At 39.2% G+C, this 18,080-nt stretch overlaps 1 protein-coding gene and 1 pseudogene across 1 annotated transcript in view; both read left to right on the top strand.

Annotated features, from left to right (window-relative positions):
• Ctnna3 (catenin alpha 3) overlaps nt 1–18,080 on the top strand; it is a 1,637,506-nt gene that overhangs the window by 998,805 nt on the left and 620,621 nt on the right. The window contains exon 9 of the mRNA XM_055598913.1: nt 5,362–5,454. Coding sequence (XP_055454888.1) covers nt 5,362–5,454 — 93 coding nt within the window. The remainder of the gene's footprint in view (nt 1–5,361; nt 5,455–18,080) is intronic.
• Nucleotides 10,648–12,365, top strand: LOC129670358 (60 kDa heat shock protein, mitochondrial-like; annotated as a pseudogene).

Here is an 18,080-nt window from a genome sequence, read left to right on the forward strand (position 1 = left end):
CGCCCTTCCTCCCCTTTCTGTATGCATGCCCCTCCCCAAGTCCACTGATAGGGGAGGTCCTCCTCTCCTTCCTTCTGATCTTAGTCTATCAGATCACATCAGGAATAGCTGCATTGTCTTCTTCTGTAGCCTGGTAAGGCTCTTCCCCCCTCAGGGGGAGGTGATCAAAGAGCAGGCCAATCAGATTGTGTCAGAGGCAGTCCCTCTTTCCATTACTATGTAACCCACTTGGACACTGAACTGCCATGGGCTACATCTGTGCAGGGGTTCTAGGTTATCTCTATGAATAGTCCTTGGTTGGAGTATGAGTCTCTGGGAAGTTCCCTGTGTTCAAATTTTCTTGTTCTGTTGCTCTCCTTGTGTCCTGTCTATTTTTGTGAGAGTTGGACGTTTCCGATCTCTGACTCATTTTGTCCAATCTTTCCCTGATTTATAACTTTTGTCTGCCCCTCAATTAGACACCAGTGTTTGGAATTAGAAGTATATACTAAAAGTTTGTCTGTATTCCAGCCAGAGGGATTAAAAGTATACTGAGGACACGCCTGTATGCCAGGCTGGTCACTCGGGCTTAGGATATGATTTCTTGCCAGAGTAGCCATGTTGCTGGATTAAAATTGCTGTACACAGCTCCTCAAGTGATAGGCTTTTGCTAGTGGCACCTCCATTGCAGTTGTCTAAGAGGGCTGAGGGGATGGATATAGTGAGATTTCAGATGAAACGATATCAGAATCTTAAGTTGTGGTATGCTCTGCCATTCAACATGTTAAACAAAGACTTTTTCTGTCATGTTACAGAATCATGACTATCAAACATAAAATCTGTAGAACAGTAGACTTATTTAACAGTCACAGAGGAAGTTTATATATTCTAAATATCTTTTTATAGCTATCCCTATTTCTTGGCATGGAGGAGTCAGTCCTTTGGTTTTCAATGGTCAACTTACTGACCTTCTTGCAGAGAAAGGGGCATAAGCAGCAGAGGTGCTGGCTTTGACAAGGTTTCACACCAGGAATTTCTCATGACAGACAGTGTTTGAGAAGTGCAGGATGCCACATTTCCTGCCAAATAGAAGGACAGATACAATATCGAGCTGGTACTGAACATGATAAGAGCATAACAGGTGGTCAATAGAACTTGAGCCAGGAGCTGGGGAGACAAGAATTAATATCAGTAGCATTATTCAGACCAGGATTTGACTGTTTAGGCTTTGGCATCAGTGATTGTGTGATGTGGAACAAAAGGGTTTTTCTCAATCACAGGGCAGAGTTAGGTTAGGGCTTACAGGGCTTCAGATGTGATCTACATATATGATGTCATAGGAGCTGCCGAGAAGTGGAGCACCCCTAGAAAGGGATGTTGACAGAAAGCTTTAGTCAGCTCTCAGTGACGTGCCAACATTTCCTGCGTAAAGATGTGGTTTTTTTTAATTATTGTGTAGAATTTTGGTAGTTATTTTAATGATACAATCAATCTCTTTTTGGTATGAAGGGTTTTCTCTTTAACGGATACATGATGTTACCTAGTATGTTTTATTTATTTGTCAATTTATTTTAGATAACGTAGACCTGACTTAGACTTGGTAAAGGCTGCCCCAAAACACCCAGGGAAAGTCAGCCCTGTTGTTTCAGTGCTGAAGCGCCTGGCCATAGATAACACACAGACATACCCGTTTGTGTCCCCATCCGTTAGTCTGCATGTGCTACATCTCCTTACTCATCTTCCCTGTAAAAACAGTGGCATGATAAGAGGTCGCCATGGCGGTAACTAAAGTGAGTTGGCCAGCTGCTCCGTAGGCTCAGTGGTGACTTTCTCCTTCCTGTCACCATGCCTTCGTGTGTCCTTCTGCCCTGTGTAGGGCTCACACCCCATTCTACCCTGTTATTAAGAGAGGTCCATCTACTCCAACAGCTTATTTTTTTGTACCATTCTTGAGTTAGACATTTTGTTAAGTTTCTTGGAGCACCGAGGGCCTAAGTTTATATCACTGCTGAGAACTTGAAAGTCATTTTATATCTCCCATTAGCTGAGAGAGAAAAAATGATAGACACATAAATAAATAATAGAAATTCATACATGGTCAGAGCACTGGGTAGGAGAACCTCTTCACACAGTGTCCCATTTAATTGCCCACGCACCTCAGCTAGTTAGGCACTGCCACATATTTTGTAGGTAACACAAAAAGAAGCATGGGACTTAATATCTTTACTACGATCAGAAATCTCTTTAATCCCTAGTTTTTCTTAGTGAAATAAAAATTTTCATGGGGGTGTGTTACATAATGAAGCTTTACTTCAATTTGTGAAACATAGTCAAAGTTAGATAAACAAGGTTGTCAGATGTCAAAATACCACAGATGACTTTCAGAAGATATTTTATGTGCATGCTGTTTTCTTTGACAAGCAGAGAGTCACAATTACATTCTGCTTGTTTTCCTGAACAGGCACATGGAACTAATTATTATTAGAAAAAAAATGTAGCTTTCATTCACACATTGATGTGATTTTGGAAAACTTTCCTGAGTCATTCAAATTCAAATTGTAAAAAGATTTCAGTTTTACCACCTAACCTTTTGTCATAGAATATTAGCATAAATTAACTATGTTTGACAAACTCATGTCAAAACCTAATAGTTTTTAAAATATTTTTTGATTACCTAGTAAATTGAGTTGATATAGGACAGTTTTGATGAGGTGTTTACACACACACACACACACACACACACACGTACACACAGGTACACACACGTATGTATAATATACATCTATTTGTCTATCTACCTGTCTGTTATCTGTCTATCATCTATCTGTCTGTCTTTCTATCTAGCAACTATCAATTTTCAGTTCAAAAACAAAGATAAAAATGACCTCATTACCATTATATCACTAGAGACGCTGAACATAAACCCAACTTCCAATTGTTTTGTATGTTCACTGAACAGTCTTGTGATATAAACATAAATTTACTAATATAAACGTAAATTGCTTAAGCATAATGATCCTTGTTATACATCCATATAATTGTTTTTGTAATAGCATAAGGGTCAGCAAATGTCCAGACAAGAGCATCTATTTTCAAAAAGAGCAAGAAGGGAAAGAGGATTCATTAAAAAAAAAAAAAAAGCAATATGGAAAGAAGGACACAGAGGAGATGGAGCAGGAGGAAGAGGAGGAGGAAGAGAAGAAAAGACCCCTGGAATGACCAAGCCATATTCTGTTGCATCCCTGTATAGTATTCCTATGTTCCACCCCACAAATTCCATGTGGTAAAGGTTAATGGGGTGCTAAAGGAGAGAGATCCACAGTGAAGGAGGTAAAATTGTTCCCCTAAAGCCAGAACCAACACTTTAAAAAGCACCTGTAAACAAGGGCATGGAGGTACCAAAAGGGAAAAAAATAGGAAAAGTGGATGCTGGCAAGGGTGAAAGTAACCCTACAGAAGATAGAGTGTGCCCAATCAGACACAAAGAGTGAAGGTGCTGGAGATGCTGATGGAAGGCAGCATCTTTGATAGCCATCAGATTTTGTGACTGTAGAGTTTGACATACTGTGCTATCAAGTTTTGTTTTAAAATGTAAGAAGGAGCTAGAGATAGGAAGAAGGGCTCACTGATGGGGAGCTTGACTAACAATTGTAGGACCCTGCCTTTGGTCCCCAGTGCCAAATAAATTATAGAAAGGAAGAAAATGTCTGCATAAGATCAATTTTTCTGTAAATTGAAGCTTCAGATTAATTAGTGTCTTTCTAATTCAACTAGAAAATTCTACAAAATGTACATATTTTTAACTTTAATCAGTGTTCAAATTGGGAGAAAGTTCACTATCAGTGAATGAGGTTTGGGGGGCAGGGGTTAGGGCAACAGAAACCATTGCCCTTTTCAAATAATTCACAAATGCACTAATTACGTGTCAGATATGAAAGTTGAGGTATCGTGACCTTCGAGCCAACAAAAGGCCTTTCCAAGTGAGCCATTTTCATGTACATTAATAAACCGAACAATGACTCTTCATGGCTAAATACTGTATGTCTGTTATTTTGTCATATGTAAGAGCAAAGCAGGAGTTGTTTCAACATTCACATATTAAGATGCCGGAAAAGCAAGGACTTATATCCATTCAAGTTTCTATTCATAGTCTTAAAATAGTAACCCAAAGATTGGTCTTTATTTGTTTTTCCTATTACCCCTAAGAGTGAATTGAATTTGGATTTTAGCAACAAGAACTACAAAGTGTACATTACCCAATGTACAATTTGCAGATCTTTAAGAAACTAACTTTTTTTTTTTGGGGGGGGGAGGAGGAGCACATTGATAGAGACAATGAAATATTTTGTGTAGATCTGAAAAATTCACCATTGTCTGGTGAGGTGGCATAGAGAATAAAGGCGTCTGTCACCAAACCTGAAGACTGGAGACCTGTCCCCACAGTCACATGGGGCAAGGAGAAGGTTGACATCCATAAGTTGTCCTCTGACTTTCACAAGTAACATCATGGTACTGCTCTCTGGCATGAATGTGCCACCCTTCCTCCCACCACTAAAATTTTACAACAGAAAAAAAAAATAATTGTTTTCCTTTACAAATTACCATAGTGCTAGCAAAAAAAAAAAAATAGATAAGCTGGGGTTCAAAGGAAGAGAAACCCTTTCTCAAAGCTATATCATGAGATAAAGAAATGTGTAAATACCAGGCTTAGGTAATGGCTATTATGATAATTACTTAAAAGAACACCCATTTCAGTGGAAAAGAGTATAATTTTCAAAGCCAGTGGTACGAAATAGACTTAGGTGTCACTAATACTTGAATTGAGTTGGCTGCCAGAATGTCAGATAGTATTCATTAAGTTACAGTAGAAAAGCAAGTACAGGAAATAGTATTTAATTATCTTGTGTTTGTCCAGCCTGGGGAACCCAGCATAGTTGATGTTGAATAAAACATGAATAAGATACAGCTATGCCTAATGCAACTTAAGTGTGCATAATAGACCTCTGGGAAATAATAAAACAATTACAATCTTAAAATAAACCACAATCAAAGGAGATTCCAAGAACCTATTAGCATGCGTTCCATAGATAAACTTTACACGGTCTCATAAGAATGTTTTATTATGGGTTAGATGTTGATTCCAAAAGACTATGTTAGTCTTACTGATTCACTCACCAGCATTTTCTTTTTCTGTTGCTTCCCTGAGGCTCTTTTTCATTATATGTTTTAATAGTTTCTCTGAATAATCTTAGGATGTAGATATCAGTGATATTTATAAAAATGTTGCTTGACATTGATGTTTTTGGTAAATGTGTACATGCAATATTTCTATATTGCCTCAGTGATCTGAACTAATTTTCATTGTCTTGAATTGTATTTAAGGTGGCAAACCTTGCTTGTTCCATGTCAAGAAATGAAGATGGAATTAAAGTCGTCAGAATTGCAGCCAGTCACTTGGAAACCCTGTGTCCACAGGTAGAGTAACTAAATCAATGCCTTGCTCCTATACAGTTATGTTCATAACTATATAGATATATAAGAATATTTGTTTTAAATAAGTAGCAAATTATTCTCAGATCGTGGCCAATTCATTACCAACGAAGTTGTTCCTGTAGCTTTCTGAGATGGTTATGTGAGATTTGAGTTAAACATCTTTCAGCTCTCTGAAGGTGTCTAAGCACCATTGAAAATGGGCACATTCAATCCTGATAATTAACCTTAAGACCTGACTCATGCTGCTAAATCTCTTTCACTTCTACTTAAGAAACAAGGAAAAGCAGGCTTAGTTTGTAAGATTTCTAAAGAAAAAAAAGCTCTATACTATAAATCCTAAAATATTACAAGATGAAAGGATATTATTTGGTGAAAGGCATTTATTTTACAGATGAGAAAATTTGATATTGAAAAATTAAATATTATAGACATGCTTATTTTAAACCAGAAGTTCTTTCTATCAGCAAAACAAGATGCTGAAAAACCTTTAATAAAAGGCACAGAAAACCTCTGTGTAGGGTTTTGCTATTATAAACCTTGAAATGTGTTTATTTTGGTAAGAGTTGTTGCTTTACAATTTTAGAGGGTAGTTCATGGCCGTGGCAGTGACCTGTAATTTCAACACTCCCATGCCTGAGGATCTGAAGTGTGAGGCCACCAGGCCTGGGCTACCGAGAAAGACTGGGAGCAATATCAAAACCATACTATCCCAATTAGGCAACCAAACAAGATTTTGTTAACTGTTCATCAGTTTCTTAGTATCTGATAAACAATACAATTTTAGGTAATTACTTTAGATAGCTGGTTTCCTTGAAGTTAAGATTCAGAATATATATTAGGAGAATATTAAATATTAAGCACACTTTAAAAACCAGAAAATTATGTGCATATTGCTTCTAGAAAGATCACAAATGGTGTAAGGAGAACACATTAAATGCTTGATTTGCCGTACTGACGATCTTACTATTAATGCTATTGAGGGAATAGTCAGGGTATCTGTTTCTTTGGAATTAACGTCAATTAACAAAAAAATGACCTGGCTAGCCAGCCTGCAGGGGTGATCGTTCAACTCATAATCGGTTTTGTATGGAAGCTTGTGAGGAACACGATACCGCAGCAGGGTCTCTAAAGTGGTTGAACCTGTGGAATGAGCATCAGCTGCCCGCATGGGTTCTCACGCCTATGTGTGGCCAACAATTACTTTTTGGCATCCCCTTTCAGTATAAATAGAGTTATCAGATCTAACTGTCTAGTTTCTGATTACTGGGAAGAATGCACCCCCCCCCCACTTCTGAACATTTGGAATTCTAATTTTGTTACTTGTTTATATCCTTTGCTCATTTTTTTAAGAGAGGGAAATCTTGAAATTAACATTTTTAGGTGTTTTCTTACATGAATGGAAATCTGTTAAGAAACATAACCACCCCCTAATCAATTTCCACTCCAACTTCTCCTGGACTCCTATAGCCTGTTCCCAACTTCATTATTCTTCCCTCCTCTTTTTTTTCTCTTCCCCTTTCTGTCTTCTTCAGTCTTGTTATTGGTACGCATGTGTGGACAGGCATAACGTTATCCTCTGGACTATGAGCATCCCACCCTGGACCATCACTGATATATAAAAAAAAAAAAAGAAAAGCTGACTTTTCCTTCCTAGGTAGCTATCACTGGCCAGATTTCCTCAGTTAAGGATGAAACCTGGTGAACCCTACCCTATTCATAGCAACTGAATTAATCTCGTGAAGCGCCACAGCTGCCTGGCTAGCTCTGTAGTGTCCAGAAGACATGGGTACTTAAGCAGTCCTCAAAACTGCTGGCTCTTAAAATAATTTTAATTAATTAATTCAATTTACATCTTGGTCATTGGCCCTTCCTTCCTCTCATCCCAATTCCAACCTCCCCTCCACCTTCCCTCTGGCATTCCCCCTCCCCTCTTCCTCAGAATAAGGGATTCTCCCCTACCCAGACACTCCCGCTCATCTATTCACATGAGGACTGAGTACATCTCCCTTTCCTGTGGCCTGGTAGGGCAGTCTTATCAGGGGTAAGTGATCAAAAAGCAGGCAACATAGTCTATGTCAGAGACAGCCCCCACTTCCCCAACTAGTGGGCCCACATGAGGCCTAACATGTCCATCAGCTACTTATATGTAGAAGACCTAGGTCCAGAACATGCATTGTTCTCGATTGGTGCTTCAGACTACACAGGGCCACTGGGTCCTGGTTGATTGGCTCTGACGGTCTTTTTGTGGAGCTTTTGCAACCTCTAGGTCTATTTATCCTTCCCTACTTCTTTTCCAACAGACTCCCTATGTTTCACCCAATGTTTGGCTGTGAGTCTCAGCATGCGTCTCGAGCCCTTGCTGGGCAGAGACTCTAAGAGGACAACTCTGGTGGGCTCCTTTCTGCAAACATATCAGAGTATCGTTAATAGTGATAGGGGTCGGCTCCCTTCTTGGTTCTCAGGGTTGGGCCTGGCATTGGTGGAACATTCCCTCAATCTGTGCTCTGTTCTATATTTGTCTCTGCAGGTCTTGTAGGTATTGTAAGTTTTGGATTGAGATTTTTGTGGGTGGGTTGGTGGCCTCCTCTGTCCACTAGGAATCTTGTCCAGATAACAAGTGTCCTCTTCAGTCTCCATGGCTCCTGCTACTAGGAATCTTAGCTGACTCCCCTCATTTAGGTCTGCTTCTTGTTGCAGAGATGCTCCTGCCCAGCATTTCTCTCTTCTCTGAAAGCCTTCTGCCCTCCCATCCCAATGTTTTCCAGCTCTAATCACCACCCTTATTTATCTATGTGCTTTCTCTTCTACCTTGTTGCCACTCTGCAACCATTACCTCTGTCTATTCTATTTTACTTTTCAGGTGAGATTTATTCATCCTCCCTTGGGTCCTCCTTGTTACTTATCTTCTTGGGGGTCTGTGAATTGTAGTATGTCTATCCTATACTATATGACTAAAATCTACTTATAAGTGAGTACATACCATGTGTCTCTTTCTGTGTCTGTGTTACCTCACTCAGGATGATCTTTTCCATTAGCCTGCAAATTTCATAAATTCCTTGTTTTTAGCTGAGTAGTATTGCATTGTGTAAATGTACCACAGTTTCTTTATCCATTCTTTGGTTGGGGGACATCTAGGTTGTTTCCAGTTTCTGGCTATTATGACTAAAGATGCTATGAACATGGTTGAGAAAATGTCCTTGTTGTATGATGGAGCATCTTTCACGTCTATGCCCAGGAGTGGTATAGCAGGATCTTGAGGTATTGACTCTTCCCAGTTTTTGTTGTTGTTGTTGAGAAAGTGCCAGATTGATTTTCCAAAGTGGATGCAGAAGTTTCCACACTCAGCAGCAATGGGAGAGTATTCCCCTTTCTCCACATCCAGCATGCGTTGTTACTTGAGTCTTTGATCTTAGCCATTCTGACAGGTATAAGATGGAATCTAAGAATGTTTTGATTTGCATTTATCTGATGACTAAGGACCTTGAGCACTTCTTTAAGTGTTTCTCCATCATTTGAGATTCCTCTGTTGACAATTCTGTTTAGCTCTGTATCCCAGTTTTTTAAAATCTTGTTGTACTTTTTAATTAAATTTTCATTTTTATATTAATTAGAGTTTATTCACTTTGTATCCCAGCCCCCTCCCTCATTCTATCCCAGTCCTACTCTCCTTCCACCATTTCCTCCAATGCCCCTCTCCAAGTCCACTGATAGGGGAGGTCCTCCTCCCCTTCCATCTGACCCTAGTTTATCAGGTATCATCAGGACTGTCTGCATTGTCCTCTTCTGTGCCTGGCAAGGATGCTCCCCTCTCAAGGGGAAGTGATCAAAGAGCCAGCCACTGAGTTCATATCAGAGACAGTCCCTGTTCCCCTTAGTAGGGCACCTACTTGGATACTGAGATGCCATGGGCTATGTCTGGATAGGGGTTCTAAGTTATCTCCGTGAATGGTCCTTGGTTGGAGTTTCAGAAAAGACCACTGTGCCCAGATATTTTTTTTTTTGGGGGGGGAGTTATGTTACTCTCCTTGTGGAGTTCCTGTCCTCTCCAGATTTTACTAATTCCTCCTTCTTTCGTAAGATTCCATGCACTCTGCCTAAAGTTTGGTTATGAGCCTCAGCATCTGCTTTGATACACTGCTGGGTACAGTGTTTAAAAGGCCTTCTGTGGTAGGTCCTCTCCTGTTTCCTGTTTTCTCCTTCTTCCAATGTCCATCCCATTTTTCTTTCTGAGTGAGGATTGATCATCTTACCCAGGGTCTTCCTTCTTGCTTAGCTTCTGTAGATGTACAGATTTTAGTATGCTTATCCTATATTATTTGTCTATAAGTGAGTATATACTGTGTGTCTTTCTGTTCCCAGTGTTTAATTGGATAATTTACCTTGTTGGTGTTTAATTTTTTGAGTTCTTTATATTCTGGATAGTAGCCATTTGTCTGATGTAGGATTGGTGAAGATCTTTCCCCAATCAGTAGACTGCCTTTTTGTTCTATTGATAGCATCCTTTGCTTTACAGATTTTTAGTTTTAAGAGATCCCATTTATTAATTTTATATCTTATAACCTGAGCTGTTTTTGTTCTGTTCAGGAAATTGTCTCCTGTGCCAATGAGTTCAAGGCTCTTACCAATTTTCTCCCTTATCAGATTTAGTGTATTTGGTTTTATGTTGAAGTCTTTGAACCACTTGGACCTGAAGTTTTTGCAAGGCAATAAATATAGATATATTTGGATTTTTCTAGATGTAGATATCCAGTTAGACCAGCACCATTTGTTGAAGATGCTGTCTTTTTTCCATTGTATTGTTTTCGCTCCTTTGTCAAAAATCAGGTATGCATAGGTGTGTGGGTTTATTTCTAGGTCTTTGATTTGATTCCATCTTTATCATGCTTCTTCTATAATTTCCCCCAGATTTTGGTGGGGCGTGTCCCAGTTAGGGCCAACTATAGGCACTTATTCTCCTCAACTTCACAAACCATAAGTCTCTGTATTAACCACCACCATTGCACTGAAAACCTTGTCTGGAGAGAGGTGAATGATGTAATGGTTTATCATAATAAATTATTATTTTTATGGGAACTTTGATACTATGTGTCTTTTCTGTTGATTTTTAAACTTAGAGTATATCTCCTCACTGGGCACCAATGGCCTGCCTTGCCACATGCTCTGCCTCCTACAGAAATGCTTCTACTATCCTCAGTCTTTCTCCAGATAGGACCTGTGTCCTGGGCACTGGCTCCTCATCTCACTCTGGCTTATGCCAAACATGTAAACTTTGGTGTGGATGCTCGATCCTTAATGCTTCAAGGTGTAGACCTTTTGGCCAATGGTATAGCTGTTACAATGGGGCCAAAGGAAAGAACAGTGATTACTGAACAGACTTGGGGAAGTCTCAAAGTAACAAGAGAAGGGGGTCACTGTTGCAAAGTCAATTGATTTAAAGGCTAAATGCAAAAATATCGGCGCTAATCTTGTTCACGATGTTGCCAATAACATAAATAAGGAGGCTGGGGATGGCACTACCACTGTTACTGTTCCAGCACATTTTATTGCCAATTAGGTGAGAAGATCAACGAAGGGGCTAATCCAGTGGGAATACGGAGAGGTGTGAAGTTGGCTGATGATGCTGTAATTGCTAAATTAAAAAAAAAAAAATCTAAGCCTGTGACAACCCCTGAGGAAACTACTCAGGTTGCTACAATTTCTGCAAATGGAGACAAAGACCTTGGAAACATTATTTCTGATGCAAGGAAAAGGGTCGGAAAAAAGAGTGTCATCACAGTGAAAGATGGAAAACCCTGAGTGATGAATTAGAAATTATTAAAGGTATAAAGTTTGGTAGAGGATAATATTTCCTCATATTTTATTAACACATCAAATGGTCAAAGTGTGAATCCCAAGATGCCGATGTTCTGTTGAATGAAAAGAAAAATTCTTGTCCAGTCCATTGTACAGTGCTCATCGGAAACCCTTGGTCACCGTTACTGAAACTCTTAATGCACCAGCTCTAATCACACCAGTTTTGAACAGGCTAAAAGTTGGTCTTTAGGTTGTAGCAGCCAAAGCTCCTGGGTTTGAGGACAATCGGAAGACCCATCTTAAAGATATGGCTACTGCCACTGGTGGTGTGGTATTTGGAGAAGAGGGTTTGACTCTAAACCTTGAAGGTGTCCAAGCTCATGACCTATGAAAATTTGGAGAACTCATTGTCACCAAAGATGATCCTATGCTTTAAAAGGAAAAGGTGGCAAACCTCAAACTGAAAACGTATTCAAAAGATCACTGAGCAGCTAGACATCCCAACTAGTGAATATGGAAAAGGAAAAAGTGAATGAGTGCCTTGCTAGACTTTCAGATGCAGCAGCTGTGCTGAAGGTTGGAGGGACAAGTGACGTTGAAGTGAATGAGAAGAAGGACCCAGTCACTGATGCTCTCAGTGCTACGACAGCAGCTGTTGAAGAAGGCGTTGTTCTAGGAGAGGGCTGCGGTCTGCTTCAGTGCATCGCAGCCGTGGATTCACAAAAGCCTGCTAACGAAGAGCAGAAAAGAGGCATGGAAATTATTAAAAGAGCACGCAAAGTTCCTGCAGTGACTATTGCTAGGAATGTGGGTGTTGAATGACCTTTGATAGTTGAGAAAGTTTTGCAGACTTCCTCAGAGGTTGGTTATGATGCTATGCTCAGATATTTTGTGAACACGATGAAAAATGAAACCATTGATCCAACAATGGATGCTTTGAGATGGCCTCCTTGCTAAGTACAGCCAAAGCTGTAGAGACAGAAATTTCTAAAAAACAAAAGAGCTTGAATGGGCACAATGGGTGGAATGGAGGGGGTGTAAGAGGTGGCACCTTGTATTTCCTAGAAGAGAGCTTTGCTATGACAGGAACATTGCTATGACAGGAAGCTCAATGCAGGTTTCTCACTGATAACTTCAGAGAAGTCACCTGGAGAAAATGACTGATGAGAAGGCTGGCTGATCACTGTAATCATCAGTTATGGTTTCCATTGACAATATATAATGGTTTTCTGCTGTCGTTGTTCATGCCTACAGATAATTTATTTTGTATTTTTGAATAATGACATTTGTACATTCCTGATACTGGAATGAAATTTGCAGGAAAATGGTGGGAACTAGAAAAGTTCATCTTGAGTGAGGTAACCCAGAAACAGAAAGACACACCTGGTATATACTCACTTATAAGTGGTTATTAGACATATAATAAAGGATAAACATACTATACTCCTAAAGAAGTTAAACAACAAGGAGGACCCTAGGGATGTTGCTTAATCCTCATTCAGTAGGGCAAACATGGTAGACATCAGAAGCAGGAGAAGATAGGGAACAGGACAGGAGTCTACCACAAAGAGCCTCTGAAAGACTCTATTGATCGAGATATTGAAGCAGAGGCTGAGACTCATAGCCAAACTTTGGGCAGAGTGCAGGGAATCTTATGAAAGAAGGAGGAGACAAAGACCTGAAGGGGACAGGAGCTCCACAAGGAGACCAACAGAGCCAAAAATTCTGGGCCCAGAGGGCCCTGAGAGACTGATACCCCAATCAAGAAACATGAATGGAAGGGACCTAAAAAACCCTGGTTAGGGGAGAAAGGGGTATCTCTGTCATGAACTCAGTGGCAGGCTCTCTGATCACCTCCCCCCTGGGGGGTTGGTGCAGCCTTGCTAGGCCACAGAGGAGGACAATGCAGCCAGTCCTGATGAGTCCTGATAGGCTAGGTCAGATAGAAGGGGAAGAGGACCTTCCCTATCAGTGGATTAGGGGCAGATCATAGGGGGAGAAGAGGGAGGGTGGGATTGGGAGGCGACAAGGGAGGGGTCCCAAGGTCCCCTCAAGGTCCAAGAATGGAGTCATGTAAGAATTTTGAGTACTTGTAAGAAAACAAGACAAGAGTCATGTGACCTCAGTTTCTTCAAAGCACATAGTTGTTCTTGTTATACTTTCAGGTGTAGTGGATAGGAATAAGTTTATTTCAACTGTTGTTACTCATATGACTCTATGGAAGAACATGTTTTTGCCACATGTGACTGTCTTTGTGATCGGACACCTTACTTATGTACTTCTTCTTAACCCTGAGTAAAAATTGTCTGATGCTCTAAATAAAGTTGAATATTGCATGAGCCCTTAGTCTGCTTATTTTTAGTCCCATACCCACCCAAGTTCATACTGCCAACAGGGGCGTTCAACAAACAGGATCTAGGGAAATCTGGCTCTTAAATATACTTTGAGATGCTAAATAATAGTTACTTTGAAGTGCATCAACAGCTCATAGGAACTTTTTTTTTTTAAAAAGCCAATTTGATTTAAAATATTTTACTCAAATAGTAAGTACAAAAAGAATCCCAACCTTTCTACACATTAAATTATTTTTTGAATATTTTATGGATGTTGATGTTTTGACTATATCTGTACATCGCATACATGACTGAGACCAAAAGAAAGTGTTGGCGTGACTGGAACTGCAACTACAGATGGCTGTGAACTGCCATGTGGGTACTTGCAATAAAACCTAGGTCCTCTGGAAGAACAACAATCTCCATTAACTATTGAGCCATTTATGAAGTTTCTCAAATTGATTTTTATATCTATATTTTATATATTTTGCTCATACTTTGCATCCTGAAATTTTGGATTAATATTCCTGGAATTTAGTAGTGTATGTGTGTGTGCCTGTATTTGTTCATGTAATAATATATACATATATATATGATATATATGTGTGCGTGTGTGTATGTGTACAGTTTTATAACTTTGCACTTTGACAATATCTATTAAAATACAAAATTCATTTATCCCTTGGACATTAACATATCTCCAGGCTATTCATGAATATATATGTTTCCAAAATATATGAGTAAAATTTTCACACAAAATATTCCACAATGGCTAAACCTAGATCCAAACTGAGTGCCTATCATTACAGGATTAAATGAAGTTTGAGAAGAAAGTCATCTTACCTGGAGCTTGTTTTCTCACTTGTTTTGGAGGTCTTCATTCTAAAAGACAGATTGAAAAATAATTCTAAGTTGACTCTGGAGTGAGCAGGGTAAATCGTAAGTGGGAGGAGCTGACAGCATGACACTTTATTCCTGTCTGCTAAGTCTTGTTGAAGTCACCTTGGGCTCAACATATTAAGTCATTCTGTTTCCCACTGTGCATAAAGTACTACATCTAAACTGTTTTGCCCTGTTACAGGTGGTTTGCTTTAAAGGAAGATTGTCACCCACAACATATTTAGCAGACACTCTCTGAAACAGTGACATATCTTGAAGCTGAGTTGTACAAAGACCTTATGAAAGCAACAGAAAAAAAATTCAGTAAAGAGAACATAAGCATTAGAAACACCTGCTCACTGTCATCAGATCTTTAAAGGGCTGTAAAGTGAAAGACTGTATCTGACAGGTCCTGAGGGACACAGCTAGTTTATGAGTTCAGTCTAGAAGGAGACACAGTTATAGCCTGAGGAGGCCAGAAGAGAGTGTCAGATCTCTAGAGTAGGAGTAAAAGATGATTGCGATCCACCTGAGTGGGCCCTGGACCCTGGCAAATAAACCTGGGCCTCTAGAAGAGTGTTTTGTTGTCTTTTAACCACTCATATATCAGAGCCCAATAATTTCATTTCTAACAACTGACTTAGAAGGATATATATATATATATATATGTGTGTGTGTGTGTGTGTGTTCTTTATTTGCATATGACACAAAGCTGTAAGAGACAGAATTCATGATTCTAAATGTTCCATCATTACGATGAATGGTTAAAAGCTGAAGTTGAATATGGACAAACATGAATCCAGGGACTTAAGCACAATCCATTGCAAGAAACAGGTAACAAAAATATTACTTCTCAAAAAAACCCTGCAGCATCAGGAGTTGAAAAGGACATTGTTTATGCAGCTTATTAAATTCCAGTCATGTGTCTTATGAAGCATTTTCATGGTCTCTATTGAAATTAGGTCTGTATAGTTGTTGACAAAGTAAAATTTATTCACCAACTTGATTATGAATTTGTTTTTATTTCCTTTTCCCCCATTATGCATCAAACATAGTTTATCGTTGGAGTAAAGATAGTAAACAATTATCCTTAATATTTCTACTTCAGTGTTGGGAAAAGAAAAAGTTCTAATTCTATGTCAGTTCCTCTTTTCTCTCCTCTTTTTGTTTATAACATAATTAGGTTAAAAAAGCCAAACTACAATCTCAGTCCTCATGTGAACTTTTGAGCTGGGGTGTCGGGGCAGGGGACTCCCATATTTTGAGGCATAGCGGGGAGGGGATGCTGAAGGGAGGGAGGGACTGAGAAGAGAGGAGGGAGGGGCCATTGACTGAGATGTAAATTGAATTAATTAAAAATGACTTATGAATTTAGAAGACTTATCTATATTGTGTTATTAGTAAGCAATCACAGTATTTTATCCCTTTAAAATTGTCATAATCTTAACATGTAATATGAAAACAATTTTACTAGGTGCTGGGCTATGTCCAGAATGATATTCTGGAATTCCAGTTTAAAGGACAGACAGAAAAAGAATGAGTTGTTTTACCGCATGGTGAGCTATTGCCCCCTACCTGGCATATTTAAATGAATGCCAAGCACACTTTACCTCATCGAGACATATGAGGAAGAATTGTCATTATTGGGAGATGTAGGAGTAACACTTAGACGGTCTTAAGTGTTATCTCTATGAACGAGATTCTTTAGTTTAGAAAAAAAAATAATGAAAAGCTAGTATCTATTCCTTATGGAGAATAGACTCAATCAGGCAGCTGCTCAAATGTGCTTAAATTTTGGAAATCTAATCACGTTTTACAATCTCGGTCTAATTTCAACCACACCTAGCACAGCATTGCTGTTTCTCCATCTGTCCTTCTTACGAAATTGTACCCAAGGACTCAACATACCTACAGAGGCTGCAGGGAGCTCCGGATACATTTTCAGCGATGTGGCTGGGCATAGGGGCAATGTTTCACAAGTACCTTCCCGGGACTATAAAATGACACTGCAAACAGTTTCGGGCTCTCGTAAGTAGGGAAGAAAGTTGCTTAGTTTATGCATAGCATCCTGGAGTGAAAAAGCAGGTATTGTTGAGAGAAGGTGTGTACTCAAAGACTATATTTATACATGGAAAGACCAATGAGGGCAGGAACTCTGTCTTGTCATGAACCTTGAATCTAATGGCAGTTAAATAGTGGGTATCTAAAATATAGGTGGGATTTTCTTTCTTTCTTTCCTTCTTTCTTTTGTGTATGTGGAAAGAATTTTTTTTTTCTGAGATCAGTTCTCTCTCCACCCTGTGGGTTCTAGGCCTTGAACTCTACCTGGCGAGTCACCTGGCCAGCCCCATATGGTGCATGCTTAGTGCACGTACATTGACTGAATGGTCATTCTTCGGTGCACTGTTTTGTCATTTCATCACTGGTGTCCTAAATAGGCTTGTGAAGTGAATACTGAAATGTACCAATATTCCCCTTTATTCTCTAAACGTTACAATAAACTCTACTTTCTAATCAAAGGGATAGAAAATCCCAACATGACACATTGTTTGCTGAGGTTCCAGTGATGGGAGGTGATTGGTGTTATCTGTCTTTGAGTGTACAGGCTAGCTTCATTAGTTTGTGGTGTGTGTTCTGTATAGCACATACTTCAGTAAGGACATAATATAATATACAATATAATGGATATAATATAATATACAATATAATAAAATGGAAATAAAATTTGTTGGTTGTTCATTTTATTGTGTGTTTGCTTGGGATCAAAAACTATGATTATCTGAGAATTGTAAGCACTCAGTTTTCTAAATTTTCTGCATTATGGGGAATACATAATTTTCTAATTATCTTTGAGAGGTAATGATAGAAATTTTGCTTCACCTAAACACTATGTCCAGAAAAATCATTGTGAGGCAAGTTCACTCTTCAGTCATCACAGCATATATCCATAAAAGCTGTTATACTTGACTTTTTAATTTATTTTCATTTCAGAAAATGGAACAAAATATTCGAAAATTTTGGAACTAGTCATTTGAGGCTATAATAAAGGAAAAAAAGAAACAATTTTATCTTAAAACCATTTGTAAGTAAATGGTTAATCACCATCTATCTAAGGTGATTTGAGATTGCAAAACAAGGATTTTTTTTTTTTTTCTCAGTGAGGTCATGAAGTTTGGGTGGAGAAAAGGAGTATCAAAATGCAGCAACGAGAATGTTGGATTAATGTCTGGCTCTAGGCTGCGACCTCTCTCTATCCTCTCCTGGAAGCACTGTGAGAACACCCTTCTCCCTGCTCCAAGGAATGCTACTTTCAGCAAATTCGTGTAGTATGTCTGGGAGCATCCACGACCCTGGAATGAGCTAGGGTCAGGGAGTAGGGATTCAGGGGTTACCCACCAGGGAATCTCTGAGTAATAAGTCTTCATGTCTGAAGGAGAATCTTTGGAAGTATATCCTGAAAGAATAAACAGAAATTGTGCCCAGAAGAGTTCAAGTGGGGAAACTCTTGTTAATGACCCCCCAAATAAACGACAAACAAACATAAACAACCCCCCCAAACCAACCCAAACAAAACAACAAAATAATAAAACGAAAACAAAAGCA

The sequence above is a fragment of the Psammomys obesus genome, unplaced genomic scaffold, assembly GCF_907164565.1.
Source record: "Psammomys obesus unplaced genomic scaffold, mPsaObe1.curated_primary_1811, whole genome shotgun sequence".
Lineage (NCBI taxonomy): Eukaryota > Metazoa > Chordata > Mammalia > Rodentia > Muridae > Psammomys > Psammomys obesus.